The following is a 16306-nucleotide window of genomic DNA, read 5'->3' as shown; positions in this document are numbered from 1 at the left end:
GGGCGGGGGGCCGTTTCCCCCGCCCCCCCGGACCAGCCGCAGCCGCCCCCGCCCCCTCACCCTCACCACCAGCCCATCCTCGGCAACGGCCGAGCCAGCAAGCGGAAGACCTCCCGCATCATGGCCATGAAGGAGCAGAAAGCCCTCAAGACTCTGGGCATCATCATGGGGGTCTTCACCCTCTGCTGGCTCCCTTTCTTCCTGGTGAACATCGTCAACGTCTTCAACAGGGACCTGGTGCCGGACTGGCTCTTCGTTTTCTTCAACTGGCTGGGCTACGCCAACTCCGCCTTCAACCCCATCATCTACTGCCGCAGCCCCGACTTTCGTAAGGCCTTCAAGAGGCTGCTCTGCTGCCCGCGGAAAGCCGACCGGCGGCTGCACGCCGGCGGCGGGGAGCTGGCCCGCCTGCCTGGGGGCTTCGTCAGCACCGTCGGGTCCCCCGAGCGCAGCCTGGGAGGGACCTGGTCCGACTGCAATGGGGGCACGCGGGGCGGCAGCGAGTCCAGCCTGGAGGAGAGAAATAGCAAAACGTCCGATTCGGAGTCCAAGGTATAGGGGGGAGGACGTGGGGGGCCACGTCGGGCCCGGGGCAGGGGGAGAGGCAGGCAGGGAGGCACACGGGAGCGGAGAAATCCCCGGCAGCTGCCTGGTGGTCAAGCTGATGGCAAGCCAAACTCATCCCTGTCTTAGCGGGGAGAGAGCGGCTGTTTACTTAGGAATAAAAACAGGTGAACTCGTGTACGACATACCTCATCCGAAACTACAGCAAACAGGAAACCCACTGACCGGAGAACAAAGAAAATAAACAGCCCGTCCCAAAGATAGCCAGCTTATGTTTAGGAGAAGTGCTTTCGGAAGGGGCTGTGGTTCACTCGGGTGAGTTGTCCCAGGACCGTGCCGGTGGTTGAACCTCAGTGTGGAGGTGCCGGCTCTTGGCCGCCGAGTTTGGCTGCAGCGGGGGGTCCCAGCCGTCCCCCGCCTCGCCCGGGGCTGTCGGACACCCCAGGTTTCACTCCCTCACCCGCAGCACCGGGCGGTTTTTGGGGAGGCGCAGGGTCCGTGCTGCAGGTGCTCCAGGCGGAGAGTATGGACCCGCGGGCAAGATGAGTTTTAAGCTCGGAGTAGCTGTGCTCCCCTCTTCCGCAGAGTAGCGATGGAGAGAAATAATGAGTAATGAGTGAGGAGCACAGGTATATTTCGAAAGGGGGTAAAAAAAAAAAAACCAGTCCACGCTCTTGTGCTTTTTCCCTCTGCATCAGCAAGCAGTGAGTTATTGTGCTTATCTCCTTCGGCCAGACAATAGCAGTCAGGCTGAGAAACTTCTACCTCAAACTGTGCATATTGTACAGGGGAATAAACAGGCCATGTTTATATTAAACAGCATATTTACATACCATTAATTGTTTTTTTGTAAGGGGGGGGGGGGGGGTAGCGAGGAGCCTTCTGAAGCTTGTTCATTGTAATTATGGATGAACGGGGGGGGGGGGGGGGTCCGGGAAAAAAAAAAAATTTACTGCACATTTTTTTGAAAATGGCGACAAAGCCATTTTTTGCACAGTGTTAAGAGTCGTAATGTTATTTGAAGATGTTACTTGCACACACGTACACACACGCAAATTAAAAATGAAAGGGAGGTTTGAATAACGCTGACCCTGAAACTGATTTCTGGTTTTGTCTGATCTGTTACAGTTTGATTGAGAGAGTGACTTTTTCTATATTAGTTTATGAAGGTACTGTAAATATATCCATATTATAAATTAAAATATCTTAAGAGACTTTATTATTTTTATTATTTCCAAATGCCCACGTGAATCTGCTGTTATTTTAGCACTTGTGTGTCATTTCCATTTTCCTCTCTGTGTGTGTTTTATAACATATTTATACTCTGGTGCAATTTACTACTGTGTAAGTAATTGGTCTATGTGCAATAAATACCATTGCAGCACAAGCAAGCGTGTCTCTATAGGTTTCGAAACAATACCTACCTATAATGGGAAGAACAGCATTTGTTTTTCTCCAAAGATGGCTCAGATTACCAATACAACTCTATCTAATGGCTTTTCCTGACACAGTATTGTAAAAAACGTGTTTGAAACCCAATAAGGTTGTGTTCCTGTTGCACCGAGGTCTGCTGACTTCCCTTAAAATTAATGGCTAAAGACAAGGTGTTTCCACTCTGATAATGAATACACTCATTTTCTGTAAATGTTCCTTTCTAGAATATATTCTTTTTTGTTGTTGTTGTTGTTAGGAGTACGCAGCTGGGAGTCAGGAGACCAGAATATTTAAGATTACAGAGGATGTTTAATTTGAAAGCTAAAAATGGGCTCGAGTAGGAAGAAATCTCCACATGCGGTACACGCTACCCCACAAGTAAGCCCACCTCGTGCTGATGGTGGGCCCGATCCTGCCCGAGCGAGGTGGGTGGTGTGTGCTCAGCAGGACTGGGTCCCGGTGCTGAGCGTGGAGGTCGGGGGAGACCCCTGCCCGAAAAGCAGCCGGAGGAGGCTCATGCCCTGTAAGGGGAGATGGCAGCCAGGCAGTCGGTCGCAGGACTCCAGACTTTGGTTCCGTCTTACTGTAAGAAAGGAGTTAACCTCTGAGGGAATGGCTGGGGCATAACTGGAGCAGGATCGGACTCCGGGACAGACTTAAGCGCCGCTGAAACCTTTTCTGTGTCACTGGGTGAAATAAAACTACCTAGTTTGTAGATCATAATGCTAATGGTCATGTGCAGCGTGGCTTCAGTGTGCTGCTGACAGTCACATATTCCTTGGGGGCCAGATTATGATCACTGAATGTTATATTGTGGACTGATCCAAGTAAGGAGATACTGTGAACAGAAGGGCTGCAGGTTTGCGTCCCTGGTCCGAAAGATTGTCTTCCTTTATTGCTTTATGAAGGTACGCTGTATCCTTGTGGTTTCATGAAGTTTTTCATTACTGCAGTGAATGCATGGCAGATAGAGCAACAAGAAGGCAGTGCAGAATGAAAGTGAAGCCGTTTTTAGCTTTATGAAACTCAAAAGTATAGTTAAATTAGAAATCAGCTCCCAGGAAAAGCACTTCCCAAAGCGAGTTCTTTAGGGTGGTGGCCAGCGGTTTGTTTTGGAAACCATTTGTTCATTTTTTTTGTTTTAAAAGTTAAGGAATTTGTCCTTTGCCATTTCTAGTGATGTATTTTCAGGGAGGAAAAAAAAAAAAAAAAACAAACAAGTTACACTTTTTATGCAAGGACAAAATGAAGGGACCAGGGAAGTAAATAATACTTTTCCATTGATGTTACTGGGGTTCGGTGTGAGCTGCAGTTAATGGTGTCTCCCTCGATAATAGTGAAATGGGCTGCTTAAAATGCTGGGGTGACATCAGACCAGGTGCTAAGTGAAGTAGGCTCTGCCACCAAGTGATTTTTTTTTTTTAATCTGTTTTTGTCTGCAATTCCACCAAAGACATCAGGACCAAAAGGGTGCACAGGATGGCAATGTCTGATGCCAGCAACTGAGGTGAGACATTGGCTACGCATGTCGGGATCGGGATGGGATGGGGAGGCAGCAGTGCCCTCCTGTGCATTGGGCATCACATAAATCAGTTCACATACTTAATTTTAACCATCCAAACGCTCGTGTCCTTAGATTTTAAAAAGTGATGAAAGTTTCGGCTCAACAGGGTCTGACTTTGGTGGGAAATTTTTGGCCAGAACCGGCTCGGCTTTTGCCGAATAGCTGTGCTGGCTCATGCTTCCCCTAGACAAGTGTAATGGCATTGAGAAGGTGACAGGTAGGATGAGTTTTGCCCATCGGCCTCCGTAGGGCCCGCTGTGTGAGCAAAGTGGTCGGGATTTGTCTGCCGTTGAATTTTAGCCAGTCGAGGACCTGCTGGAAGAGTCTGGAGGCGGGCACGTTGAGTCCCTTCGTAGACAGCTAAGATAATCCACCTGGCAGCGTGGATGGCGGATGCCGGTCCGTGTCGCACGGTGTAAAAAGGCGGTGGCACGGTAACGGTGCGGACGGAGCAGGACATATGGCACGCACGTGTGCGAGGAAGGGGAGGCTGCTGGCGAGCAGTCTGCCGTGGATCACGCTCAGAACAGGCTGTTCTCCGCGGAGAAGAAGGATACTCTGAAAAGTGTTACAGGGCAGCTGAAATACTCCGGAGGCAGTGAGTCAAACACTCACGATGAGTATTTTTTTCTGACGAAAACCAGACATGGATTAGCAATTGGAGCTGCAGGTCAGAAAGTATAGGTGGTAGGCATGCAGCTGCACACGTACGTGGGCAGGAAAGTAACAGCAAAGAGCCGCAGGCCTGCAGTGAAGGGAGATGCAGGTAAAACAGAAATCCACTCAGAGAAAAATGTCCTGTGTCTGCCAGGACCAAAATTACTTGGCGAGGGTGCCTGAGACTTCCACATGCAAGACGCCTGATTCTCAAAGGCGCCGGCTGCACGCTAAGCGGTGTTTGCTCAGCACTTCTGAAAAGAAGGCTGCATCTCTCCACGTGCTTAAATGGGAATATATTGGGTGGAAAGCCTGGCTTCAGTTTTCCCTGTGTTCAGGAAAGTTAAGGATGTTTCAGACATGCAGCGGGCTGTCGAAGTGGCTGCAGAAGGACCTCCGCACCGGTGAGAGCTGCACAAAAGCTCTCCTGAAAATTCACTGCGCTTTGAGGCCGTGACCCTCAGCATCAACTGACTGTAGCTCCAAGCGGTAACTGGTGAACGAATGAAACTATGTGCAAAAAATGCGGCTTAAAATTGTGAACTGTGCCCATGGCGCACACAGCATTTGACAGCATCAGCCGGGTGTTTGTGATACAGCACGCACCGGTTCTTCTGCAAACTCTGCTTTCCCTTTTGGGTATGCACGTGTTTTCAAGTATGAGGACAACTTCTTTATCAGCTTCCCCCCCCCCAACCCCTATCTGAAGTCGGTTTTATTAATAACTTTTAAGTGGCTATTTTGCAACCTTCCTTATGCTGCACACTTTCCTAATTTATTGTAATTTCCCGTCCATTGGAGTGCACTTACTTCCTTTATGTAATATATCAGCTGCAGGGCTGGAAATTGTGTAGCTATGAACTGAAAGAGCAGACTTTCTTGAGGCCAAACGCGGTCAGGCATCATTGCCACTGGGAGCAGAATTTGACCTGATAATCTAATCTTATACGAGAGACTATCTCCAGAAAAGTATTGTTACCAGCAGTAAATGACCTCTGCTAATGAAGCTGGAGCAATTAGTCCTATTCAAAGCTGTCAAGAAAACATTAACTGCTAAACAACAGTTAACATGGGATAGCTCAAATAATGAGTGTTTTGTTTGCTGGTGTGTGTTAGGTGATGTGTTGGGAAATAATTATCCTTTGACTAGCAGCCAGCTTTGTACTAATCAGAAAGGAGAAGTCATGTTCCCTTTGAAGGATTATACCTAAAAATAGTTCTGTTGCCGCCACATCAACAAGCGAAATGAAGCAAATTCGCGGAGATGTACACACCTTCTTAACATTTCAGTTTTCGTCCTAAAAACTCATTGTTCAGCTGGAACTTTCTGTTTGATCGTGTCAAAAGCACTAAATGTGATCTCCTCCAATAGTGCTAAGCACACTCCCCCCAAGGAGCATTACCCTATGCACCACTGACTTGCTTTCAGAGCCTGCCAAGTTCCCAAACACCCCAGGAGGAAGTAAGGAGTCTTTCTCTTTATATAAACAACCGCATATAATGTAAGATCAACAATATTTGTGATAATCGTCTCACAGAAGAAATCAATACGCTTTTTGTTTGAGATGTTTGTACGCCTGCCCATCCGTGAGGAGCAGCCGTGGTAACAGCAGGTGATTTATTCGTGCAATTCAGTTACTTCAGGCTGTCAAACTGTGCTTGAAAAAGTGACCGAGATGGGAAAAGGGTAAAAAAAGGTGATGCTGGCAAGCAAACCTGGGATTATCATTGCGAACAGCAAAAACTGGGGCATCTTTGGCCATGCTATAGGTGTTGCCTCTTACTGGTAAAGTCTATTTTATTTGGTTTGGATAGGCACGCACCAGACAGATGCACTGTAGAAACACGGGTTAAGAAGTGTGAGAGGTAAGACGCTTTCCATACAGGACCGTGCGACCAAGAGACGGGCAGCTGAAACATGCCCCAAAGATCCCTAAAAGTTCTTCTTACTCTTTTCGGCTAACAGCAGCAGACTAAAGCACACCCGAGCAGCTTCTCGGACGGCGTAAAGCCGCGCAGCTCCCTGGCCATCCATGGCTCCCGGGACACATACGTCCCTCTTAGCATCACCCCCTCCCCTCTGCGGGGCTCGGGTTGGACCCGGAGCCTCCCGCATCCCGCAGCCGTCATCCTCCTGCGCGGTGCCAAGCAGGAGGTGGCCCGTGGCACCCCGGGGTGCAGGTGTGCCCGCGCTGCCTCGGCTCTGCTGGGCGTGCTGGTGCAAGCTGCCGGCCGCACCGCTCCGCTGTGTCATTGCTCCATCCTGCAAACGCCAGCGACAGAATCGAGCCCGCCGTGCTGGAAATGCAAGAGTGTTTGGGTTTGTTACGTAAACTGGCGATCGGCTTCCCGGTTCATGAAAACTGGCAGCTTGGTACGCACGTTCGCTTCGCAAACTGCCGTTTTTGTCTTCCTGCCCACTTGGCTCCCACGTTTTTTTTGTGGCGGTCTTTGCTTGCTTGTCCTTAGCACCCAGCAGCACGCGTTTTTCAGCTGTACCCCAGCAGCAGTCTGCATGCAGACGTGAACGGTACCAGATGCTGGGCAGTGTCTGGGTTTGGTCATACCTATTCCTTCCAGGACTGATACTCAGAGTTATTAATACCAGCTGCACCAAAGTGCAAAAGTGCCAGACAAATAGGAAATGAGTCCTGACCTCCAGGTCCGCAACCTGAAGGAGGAAACAGAAGTTTACCCAGACTTTTGCCATCGCCATGGTTAGCAGCACATCTCAGACGTAATGGTGTGCCTTTCCCCTCTGATCCTGTGTAATGCACTGAATCCTGTTGTCCTTAATGAGATTAAATGAGGATTTTCTACTAGTTCAGTGCTCCAGCCATTAGCCACTGTTGTGCGTCTCTAGGCAGTGATGTACCTTTGCATGCCTGGCCCAGTGTCTCTCTAAAGCCATGATAGACTTCTTCCTAGCAAAATTGTTTTGATAATTGGTCTTAAGCTCGTTGGCTCAGTGCTTTGAAAGGCAGATTTCAGTGTATACACCGAAGAGGCAGTCGGACCCACTGAAGAGCTCAAAATCTCAGCAGCTGCTAGGTGTATAAATATTTCAGCTACCAACAAGTCATTCCGCAGGGTCAGGCGAGTGCTGCAGCCCCCTCAGAGCCTGTCACCTGCCCTCCCTCAAAGTGGGACTGCAGAATACCCTGCCACTGTAAGAAAAAACTGCAGGGACGGTGCAATAGCTCACGACAAAAGATTTGCCAGGTGGTAACATTTAAACAGTGCTTTGCGGCCAAAATGTCAAGAGTGCTTGTTAAGAAGAAGGAATTGAGAGAAGCCCCTGGCAGGACTTCCTAGCCGGGAAGGGAGAACAGTGTTCTGGGTTAAATTTTCTACGTAAGGAAGAAGAGCCCCTCGTTGACTGGTCCAATGAGAGTTACAGATGCTACCAGCACCCTGTGGAAGCCACAGTGGTGGACAAGCGCCGTCCGCCCCAGTCACCCCTGGGGACAGCTCACGGTGCCCCCAGCCGCCCTCCCTCTGCTCCCATTTGGGTGTATAACGTGCCCCCCGCTCACCTGCCCGAGCATCAGAGGGGACCCCAGAGGTGTCCTGCGCCACAAAGGTGTGTGCCAGCCTGCGTCCCCCCCGTGGGGTTTGCCGACCCACCGTCATTGTGCTGCGGAGGGAGGAGCGCTTCCTCTTGGACTGGAGCAGGTAAACTGGGAGACGTCCCACAAAGCTCCCATTGTTTAACAGCTCGCCCGCTCGCAGAGCCCGCCTTCAGCGAGGGATTTTTTGTTTGTTTGTTTGTTTGTCTGTCCTTCCCCTAAACACTCGCTTGGGAGCCATCAAATAAAATCTCAATTAGCTGGCTTACGACACGAAGCGTGGTGTGGGGTGTGTTCCCTGGCACGGAGCTACCCTTACTGGGGTACGGTGGCAGAGGGGGGGGGGAGGCAGGAGGGGCCGCTGAGGGACCTGTTGCTCACCCCCCCTGCCCCAACTGAAGCATCGCTGGTACCCTGGCAGGTTTCCATCACCAGACTAGGACAGCCACAACACCAGTGCACCCAGGCTGCGCCTGAAATCCCGGATCCTGACACAGGAGCATCCGATCTGCTCACAAACCAGCTCACCTCAAATCCTGGGGCTTTTCGGAGCTTTTATGTAATACTCAGTGCAAGGCAGCTGCTGCTGCAGTAATTGCCAGTAACAACTGGTATTGTAACGCCGCTCTAAAGCACCTCCAGAGCATCCACGGGAGAGGTTTTGTTCCTGTTTCACTGCCAGGTGGTTCCCAGCTAGCTGGCAACGGGGTGAACGCATGTCTGTGGTTCTCAGCATCAGCCCATCCAAGCCAGGGCTGGTGCTCGCACTCTGCCCTGCACAGCATGTCCCGCTGCCTGGACTGGGTCTGCTGCCTGTGCAACCGGTGGGCAATGGGCTCCCCTGGCTGAAAACCAGCCCTTCCAGAAAAGGTTTGTTTCAGCTGATTCACGCAGGTTGCATGAACACAGGTAATGGCACGAGGGGCATGGGAACGTGCAGAGCAATGGGGCTGAGATCATGTTTTGGTTGCAGCCCCGATTTGGATCCATCACTGTGATCACAAACCTCATGTCTGGCGGTGATGCTGCAGAAGCTGAGACCCGGACCAGCACCCTCTGGCCTGTCATTTTGCCTGACCTGCATTGGAAAAGCGAGACTCACCACCTAAACCTTCCCTCCCTTCAGGGGCCACACTGAACATTATATTCAGAAGCTTAATGACTAAGCCATTAAGCTTCTCATTGCATGTGAAAAGTGAAAAAAAAATTAGTTTTGCACAAGTATTCATGCGATAGAAGAAAACATGATGTAAGTCTGATTATCCACTGGGTAGCTATACCACAGTGAAGAGTGTGGGATAGACTCCTCAGCTTCTGGCAGAGATCTGGACCAAGGCAGCTGAAAGAGCAAGTCAGGTACCAGGTGAGAGCACTAAGCTGTCCCCAGCTGCAAGAGGGTGACATGGCAACAAGCCGCGGGCAGTGGAAAAATAATCCCCCAGGAAGAGCAGCTCTGTTTGCGAAATGTCTTTGTGTGCATCCCAACGCTGATGGGCACAATTGAGCTGTTAGTGATTTGTGAGTGATCCCCATCGTGCGTGTCTTCTGGCGGATGGTGTTTAACCACTTTTATTCCTGCACACTTCACTTATGTGGAAGCAAGGAATGCAGTGATAAAAAGGCTGGAATAATTTCAGTGCTGGATAGTTTCCATTAATATATTTCTCGTTATATAACACTGCCATCAGTGTACAAAATGTGCTAAGGTGCCTTTTAGGAAGGTGGAACATTTCTACATGGCCATAATTAAGAAAGTTGTGTTGTAGAGCAAGCTGGGCTTTGATCAGAGACTTTTTAATTGCACTGGATGTGCTTGGGCTTTTGCATGGTATGGATTTCTTTGCCTTTACGTTACGAGGCACCTCATAAATTAAATGGTTGATGTTGTCAAATGCATGCCATTAGCACTCTGAACAGATAATCCCTTCGGTGGCCTCATCGCAGTCTATCGCAGGGCCTGTCTCCAGATAAGGGCCTGGAAGAAGAACAATGGTGCTCCGAGCTCCCAGGGACCTCCACTCTTCAGTTCTGCACTTCAGAAGAGAAAAATTATCATTATCTGCATGGCTCAAGCTCCCTTTGAAATGCGGTTATTTTTTACTCATACACTCCAAGCATTTTTTACATGATATCAGTGAGAAACTTGAAACCCCCTTTGAGAAGGGAAAGATTTCCTGCAGCCCTACTACTAAAGAAAATGGATAGATCAAGTAGTAAAGTTCAATGACTTACTTAGCATTAAATAAGAAAGAGAATAATGAATTGGATTTTGTGTGCCTGTTTTTCCTCTGCAGGGAACAGTCAGGCTAATGGATTTTCATTGCCTTCTGCTTCTGTTCATCAATCTAGGTGAGTTCAAAACACTGCTGCCTTTTTGCGCTCTCCCTTAGCTGCTCACTTGTCACAACTTCAAGTATTTGGAGCTTAGCAAACACATGGGTTTACTACCATCAACGCCATCCTGACTGGTGAGGAGAACATGCAGGATTTAACCCCCTTCATCCAAGGATGACTTGTGGCCTGCCGTGTGGACATTGTGTTTTATGTTAGGTAGCTGCAAGAAGGCAATTCCTTACTTAGGGTGGACACTAGTTTCCTACTATTATGAGCTCAGGCTTTAACGTCCTTCAAGAGAGACATTATTTCCCCACTGGGTTCACCAAAACCTGGTTGGGTCTCCAAACCCCTCCTTTGTTTACGGGCTTTGCCAAGCGCGCCGTAGGGAATTTTATTGGGGAAGGAAGGGAGGTGGTGTAGGAGGAAACTATTACAAAGCTATATAACATAAACAACTTTCTCATGTAAACTCCAAACACCGCTTGGCACGGAAGAGGTTAAAGCTAGGGGTGGATGGGGGGGCTCATTAGGGCAAAGATATAAATAGCAAGTCGGGAAGCCTGGGGAGGGACACGGGGGAAGGGGAAGCGATTAGTTGACCCTAGGTGGGGTGGGCTCCCTGGGCTTGCTGAAAGCCCTCTGCTGCTCTGCCCATGGGGTTAGGACCTGGGTCCTCCCTGAGGCATCCCAAAGCAGGTGGATGCTCAGATGGAAACCCTGCGTAACTGACCGGGAGCCATATTTGTTCAAAGGTGAACCTGAAAGGTGTTTGGGTCACCTCGAGACTTTCTGCAGAGCCAGAAATTGCTGCTGCTCCTGCCTGCACCTTCCTGCCCCAAACCTTCGCTGGGCTCACCAGCGCCTGCCCAGAGCTGGGGAGCTGCTCTCTGCCTGCTCGGATGGTCAGAGCAGGATTTCCGTTTTCCTACCAGCCTTGGTGCTTCAGGCTTTCTGGTCTGTTTTTTGTCCAAATGGGAAACGCATAATGAGAAACTGTTTAAACAACTTATGGTACAAGGAAACTCGCTGGAGTAAAGTACAACATTATAATTTATTTCCAAGGAAATGATGCACTCTCCAAAAGCACTCCACTCATGCACTGTGATTTAAAGTTGCAGGATAATAGCTGGCCATCTTCAGTGCTGCCTGCAGCCCTCATCTAGGTCTGAGCGTGGTGCACGAGGAGGGCAGGAGTCTGCCAAGATCATCCGTGCTGCTGTCTGGTCTGGCCACCAGCAACCATTCATCAGCAGGTTATTGCAGATCTTTGCACACAGCGAGATGCTCGATGTGGGTATAACTCTGCTGGTGATGAGGCACCAGGCAATGTTATATAAACTCTGTGCCAACGGATACGTTAAGATATACACAAATGTTAACAAGGGCGTTTCCTTAACAATGTTTTAAACCACCCATAGCAGCTATGTGGACCCAGATGACAAAGTGCAGAGAGTGACCAAGCGAAGGACCATCTCCCCTAGCCCCCAGGCTGTGAGTAAGGTTGGTACCTCGTCACAGTTGAATGCCCAAGGTTCAGGGAGGGTCAGGCTGTTAGAGCTGTCCTGACTGTGAGTTTTCTTGCATGGGTGGGTCTGGACAGCCTGGTGCTGGTGAAGGAAAGCCCAGGAGCCACTGAAGCCCCAGAGGAATTCTCTTGTTCTATTTCCAGCCCTGCTTTTTAAGATAGGCCTTCAGATCAGATGCATTTCTGAAGCTTATCTGTGTGAATATTTGACTGCTTATCCAAACAGAACAAAAACCTCCAAACCTTCTGAGGTCCATCCATCAAAAGCCTTATCTCCCCATGTCACCGTTCAGCTCCTGGCCGCTGCCACTGGGAGCCTCCCACCGTCCGGGGCTCGGCTCTGCCCACCAGCTTCCCATCTCCCCTCTCCGGGCGGCTTCGCGGCATTATCCACGGTCACCTCCTTGGCTCCCTGCTGCTTCAGTGATGGCCTCTGCATTGCATGCAGGAGCGGCAGGCCTGGGCTGCTGCATGGTCTACAGCCAGCCAGCATCCCAACGGGCTGCATTTGCGCTGCTGTATCGCAGCCCGTATCGTCTCCATCCCACACACGTGTAGCCATCTGGGCTGTGGCCACAGCCACGACCGGAGCAGAGCATACTGACTCTGCTTGGCCCCAAGAAAGGAGAACATTTGTCTTGTTTTTATGGGATATTAATGAAGCCTGGATAAAGAATGCAGTCTCCTCTATCTGAGGTTCAAAGACCGAAATATCCAAGAATATTTCTGATCCCTTCTCTGATAGGAGGTTTTGTAAGAGGCTCCCTAAAATCCCAGCTGTTGTGTCGGGGAGGAGGGGGTGTCAGCCCTCACCACCTGTAAGCCACTGGTCTCCTCTGGCAGAGGCATCCTCACCGCTGCAGTGGGGCTGCTTGAGATCTCAGATAGCACCCCTAAAAACCCAGGTGGGCTCTGCCCTTTGGTAGCTGAGCACAGCACGTGAGCCACGGGATGCACTGGGAACACGGGAAGCGCACAGCAGGGGCACCAGCATCAGCAGCCCCGTGGAGGTTCCTGGCTGGGTAAAACCGCTGCACAGTTAGTCTTATGCCCAATTTATACAATATGTTATTCAGCCTTGTCAGAAGAGCCTTTGCAGGCTTGGTATCGGGGCCACAGGACATTTCTTGCTTTGAAGCTGAGCTGGCACAAGAAGTCGTCTGCAGTCCTGCTGTCCTGTCAAAGCCGTGGCCAAAAACAACAGGGCAAAGACTTTGGAAGGAGCCACCCATCCACAGCGTAAACGAGTTTAAATGGGGACCTGGCTGGCTCAGTGCTTGAGAACAGCTTTTAAGCGCATCAGAGGTTGAAATCCTGTGCACAACGGCGGGGATCAGAGGTCTCTGCTGCTTGGTACCGCCTAGTCTTGGCCCAGATCTAGACAAGCTTCGGCATCGGGGTGGGCTTTTCCAATGGGGACTGTTTTCCTATGGTCCTTTTCACAGGAGACTCTGACCCGTGGCCTGTTGTTCCTCTCCTCCCTGTGGTTTTAATTTTTTTCTCTATTTTGGTAGTCAGAAGGGTAAAACTAATTCCCATCTCATATATAACAATTAATTTGACTCAATAGCGAGAGGATAAATGTACTTTTTATACTGTGGTGTCTGATAAGCTATTTATAAATATCATAACACTTCTGGGTCATCTTTAGGGTTTAAAATAAAGTTTTAATTTAAACATAATTTTCCAGTGTTGACAGATATGATAAATACATTTTTGTTCCAATAAAACCTAATTTCAACAATGTTTTGCAAAAATCGTTATGAGCTGAGGATTATTCCCCTGATATTTTTTTTTTGCTTTGTTTGTCTCCATGCTCCAGTATTTATTTTAATGTTACATTCCATTATAGAAAAAACCATCTGTGACTGCAGTAATTCGTTCACCAAGCCCTCTGCTTAAGGGATGAGAGGATGCTCCTGAGAAGAACGATGGAGAGAGGCGTTACCTCGTGTCATAGAGGCTGTGGGGAAGTCGCAGCACCTCTCTGCACCAATAAGGGACACTGTGCCTTCCCTGCAGCTCCATGGGGGACTAAAAGTTACTGCCACTGGGAGATACCCTGCCTTGAAGGGATTCAGGACACTTGTTCTGGTGCTGGCACGATGGGAGCAAAGGGGCTTGGTGGCAGCTGGAGCTCCCAGGCCTCTGTGACACCAGTGCAGCGTGATGACAGCAGTACGTTAGCATTGCTTCAGGGAAGCACATGTTTGTCCAACGGCCCAGGACCAGAGGAGCCTTTCCCTGGGATCCAGTGGCACACGGGACTTCTTTTACACTCAGACTCCCCTACTTAAATCATTCCTCCAGGTGTGAAGATGGTGGCCACCTCCTCCCCTCCAGAGCATCGCTCCTCTGGTCCAAAGGCTCCTTTTCAGGCTTCGAGACCCGGTGGCAGAACCAGCCCTCAGGGCGCTGCTGCAAAGCCTGGTGGCAACTTCACAGCAATTGAGCTAACCTTGATATTCAAGGTGATCCCAAAAGAAAGCCAAGAGGGCACAGTGGGACAGACTTTGTGTCTGGAAGGTGAGATCAAACAGAAGCCCTCCATCTACAAGAGGGCTGCATTCCTGTTGCCTGAGCTAAACATCCATTGATGAGCTGAGTCCCTCCAAAATTTTCTCTGGGCTTTCTCTGGTTTTCCTGCTTTCCCATGTAAACAGCTCTGAGGAAGATCTCTTTTTCTGCAATCAAACATTTTCATTCTGCAGTAAAATAGCTCTTACATCAGCTACCATTGTATTGTGGATGCAAATGCAGCACAACAGAGCCCTTACATGTTGTGAGGTGAGTGGGTCAAATCCTGGGCTTGAACAACAAAAGTACAAGGAATGATGAGCAGGAAAACCAACTTGTTTTAAAGTGATTTAAGGTTGCTGCCTATCTTCTGAGCCCCACAGCTTACAGCCCATACTCCTCACGCTGCCTCCCTGTTAGACAGTCAAACAAGAGCTGATGCTATTTGGAGAGCAAGTCTGTGCTGGAGACATGCAAACACCGACGCTTGTATCCGCACGGACTGGCCTCCATCTGTGAGGAGCTCCCAGCTGCTGTGCTTAAAATACCTGGGAAAGGGGCATGCAGAAGGGGAGAGAGGTCTCTTTCTGACGGGTTGCCATGTCGCTCGGGCTGCTTTCATGGTGATACCTAGAGGACATCATCCGGCACAGCCAGTTGTGATAATCCTTTCAGTGGAAACAGGTGCTGGAGGATAATCCTGCTGTTTTTCTTGGTTATGGTTCTCTTCAGTCACTAAGACTGAGCAAACAGGATTATCACAGCAGCGATTCAGGAAGAGAAGTTACTGGTGCTGTGGACATTTGTTTCCAAGGCAGATTGCAGCTTTGCCAAGCAGCCTGCCCCGGCGAGGGCAGCGGGTGAGCCATCGGCACCGAAGGGATTCGCCGGCCGGCTCCTGTGGTCCTCGCTCAGATCTGTGCCATGCCCCTCGGGGAAGAGAGCCAGATCCCAGATGCAAAGCCCGTGCTCCCTACAGCTCTTCTGGAAAAACGCCTCCCCAAGCCCACCCATTGTGAGTGGGATGGAGACCCCACGGTCTTGCAGCAGCTAGAGGCATCGCCCCAAAACCTGGCCTGGGCCAAGGCACTGGCGGGGAAGGCTTGAGGCACTGTGGACCCCCCCGGGGTTTACGGTGACCTAGCCCTTCCCTGTGATACTTCAGAGCGAGTCTGCCCCTGTGTAAGCGCTGGCTCGTGCCTCCAGCAGACTTTAATGTATCGTCAGGTTTTGTTTTAAATCCCTGGAGCGCTGCACGCATCCATCTCCTCTCAGTCCTCCTCCACTGCTCTTGGAGACCAGCGTGGGCCCTGGTGACCCTCCTTGCTGTGCAAAGTCAGTGCCTCTCTGTTCCTGTTTTACCACCTTTTGCTTCTGCTGATAACAGCCCCTGACACCCCTCCCCGCCCCGGGCAATTCCCTTCACCACCAGGGAAGGAGGATGACACGTAAACTTCATGGCACCAGCCCTTACGCAGTGTCTATGCACAGACGTCTGCTCCCCTTTACTGGTTTGCTTCAGGACTTAGCTGACACCCAATTTCAGTAACAGCACAGCAATTGAGCTTGGCTTCATGGTTTTGTGGCAATCTTGACCCAAATCTGTTTTAAATAACAAATTGCGAAATAAGCATACGTGTACAGAGGCAAATACCAAACTGTAGGAATAGGAACTAGAGATGTGCAGCTCAGGAAGGGTTGTTAAAGCTCCAGCTTGTAGCGGTGCTGATAAGGCAGTTTCCAAGAAGTCGCCCAGCCCTTAAATTCTAGAAACTGTCTCTTCCCAGGTCAATAACCTTTTAGGGACTGAATCCTGGTGTCATCCTACAAGCAAACACGGTCCAGGCAGGACCTTCTGCAAGTGATATGAGAGAACGGAGAACCTGTGTTGCTAAAAGGGGTCCAGAAACTTTCTGGTATAGAAAAACACACAGTGAAAAGCACTTTTGGTAATCCTGGTAGTTTGGGAAAGCACAAGAAAATGTGCTTTTGACTTCATTCTTCTCTGGCCAAGTCTCCTCCTTGCTTGAGAGGGGATCGAGGTGCCCTTTGCTGAGCTGCTGCTCTGCCCTTCCCGTGCTGCGCTGGCAGCAAGCTGTGGTGCTGCAAGGCTTGGACTCCCTCCAAAGTCTCCCTTCT

At 50.0% G+C, this 16306-nt stretch overlaps 1 protein-coding gene across 1 annotated transcript; it reads left to right on the top strand.

The window, feature by feature from the left end:
- The first annotated feature begins 13 nt into the window (after nucleotides 1-13).
- Nucleotides 14-14959, top strand: ADRB1 (adrenoceptor beta 1). The gene is made up of 3 exons (XM_010564722.1): nucleotides 14-552; nucleotides 10083-10137; nucleotides 13961-14959. Exons 1-3 carry the CDS (start codon nucleotides 121-123, stop codon nucleotides 14245-14247), a joined length of 774 nt encoding a protein of 257 aa, XP_010563024.1. The 5' UTR covers nucleotides 14-120; the 3' UTR covers nucleotides 14248-14959.
- The last annotated feature ends 1347 nt before the right edge of the window (nucleotides 14960-16306 follow it).

Source organism: Haliaeetus leucocephalus, unplaced genomic scaffold, assembly GCF_000737465.1.
Source record: "Haliaeetus leucocephalus isolate CR32 unplaced genomic scaffold, Haliaeetus_leucocephalus-4.0 Scaffold184, whole genome shotgun sequence".
Taxonomy (NCBI): domain Eukaryota; kingdom Metazoa; phylum Chordata; class Aves; order Accipitriformes; family Accipitridae; genus Haliaeetus; species Haliaeetus leucocephalus.
Note: the sequence above shows the minus strand (reverse complement) of the source record. Positions and strands in the feature narration are given on the sequence as shown.

Bases quoted from the DNA above. Each gene is read 5' to 3' on its own strand.
- ADRB1 (XM_010564722.1), top strand. From the start codon at position 121: ATGGCCATGAAGGAGCAGAAAGCCCTCAAGACTCTGGGCATCATCATG. The intron at 553-10,082 runs GTATAGGGGGGA...TTTCCTCTGCAG, and splicing joins CGTCCGATTCGGAGTCCAAG to GGAACAGTCAGGCTAATGGA. The intron at 10,138-13,960 runs GTGAGTTCAAAA...TCATTCCTCCAG, and splicing joins GCTTCTGTTCATCAATCTAG to GTGTGAAGATGGTGGCCACC.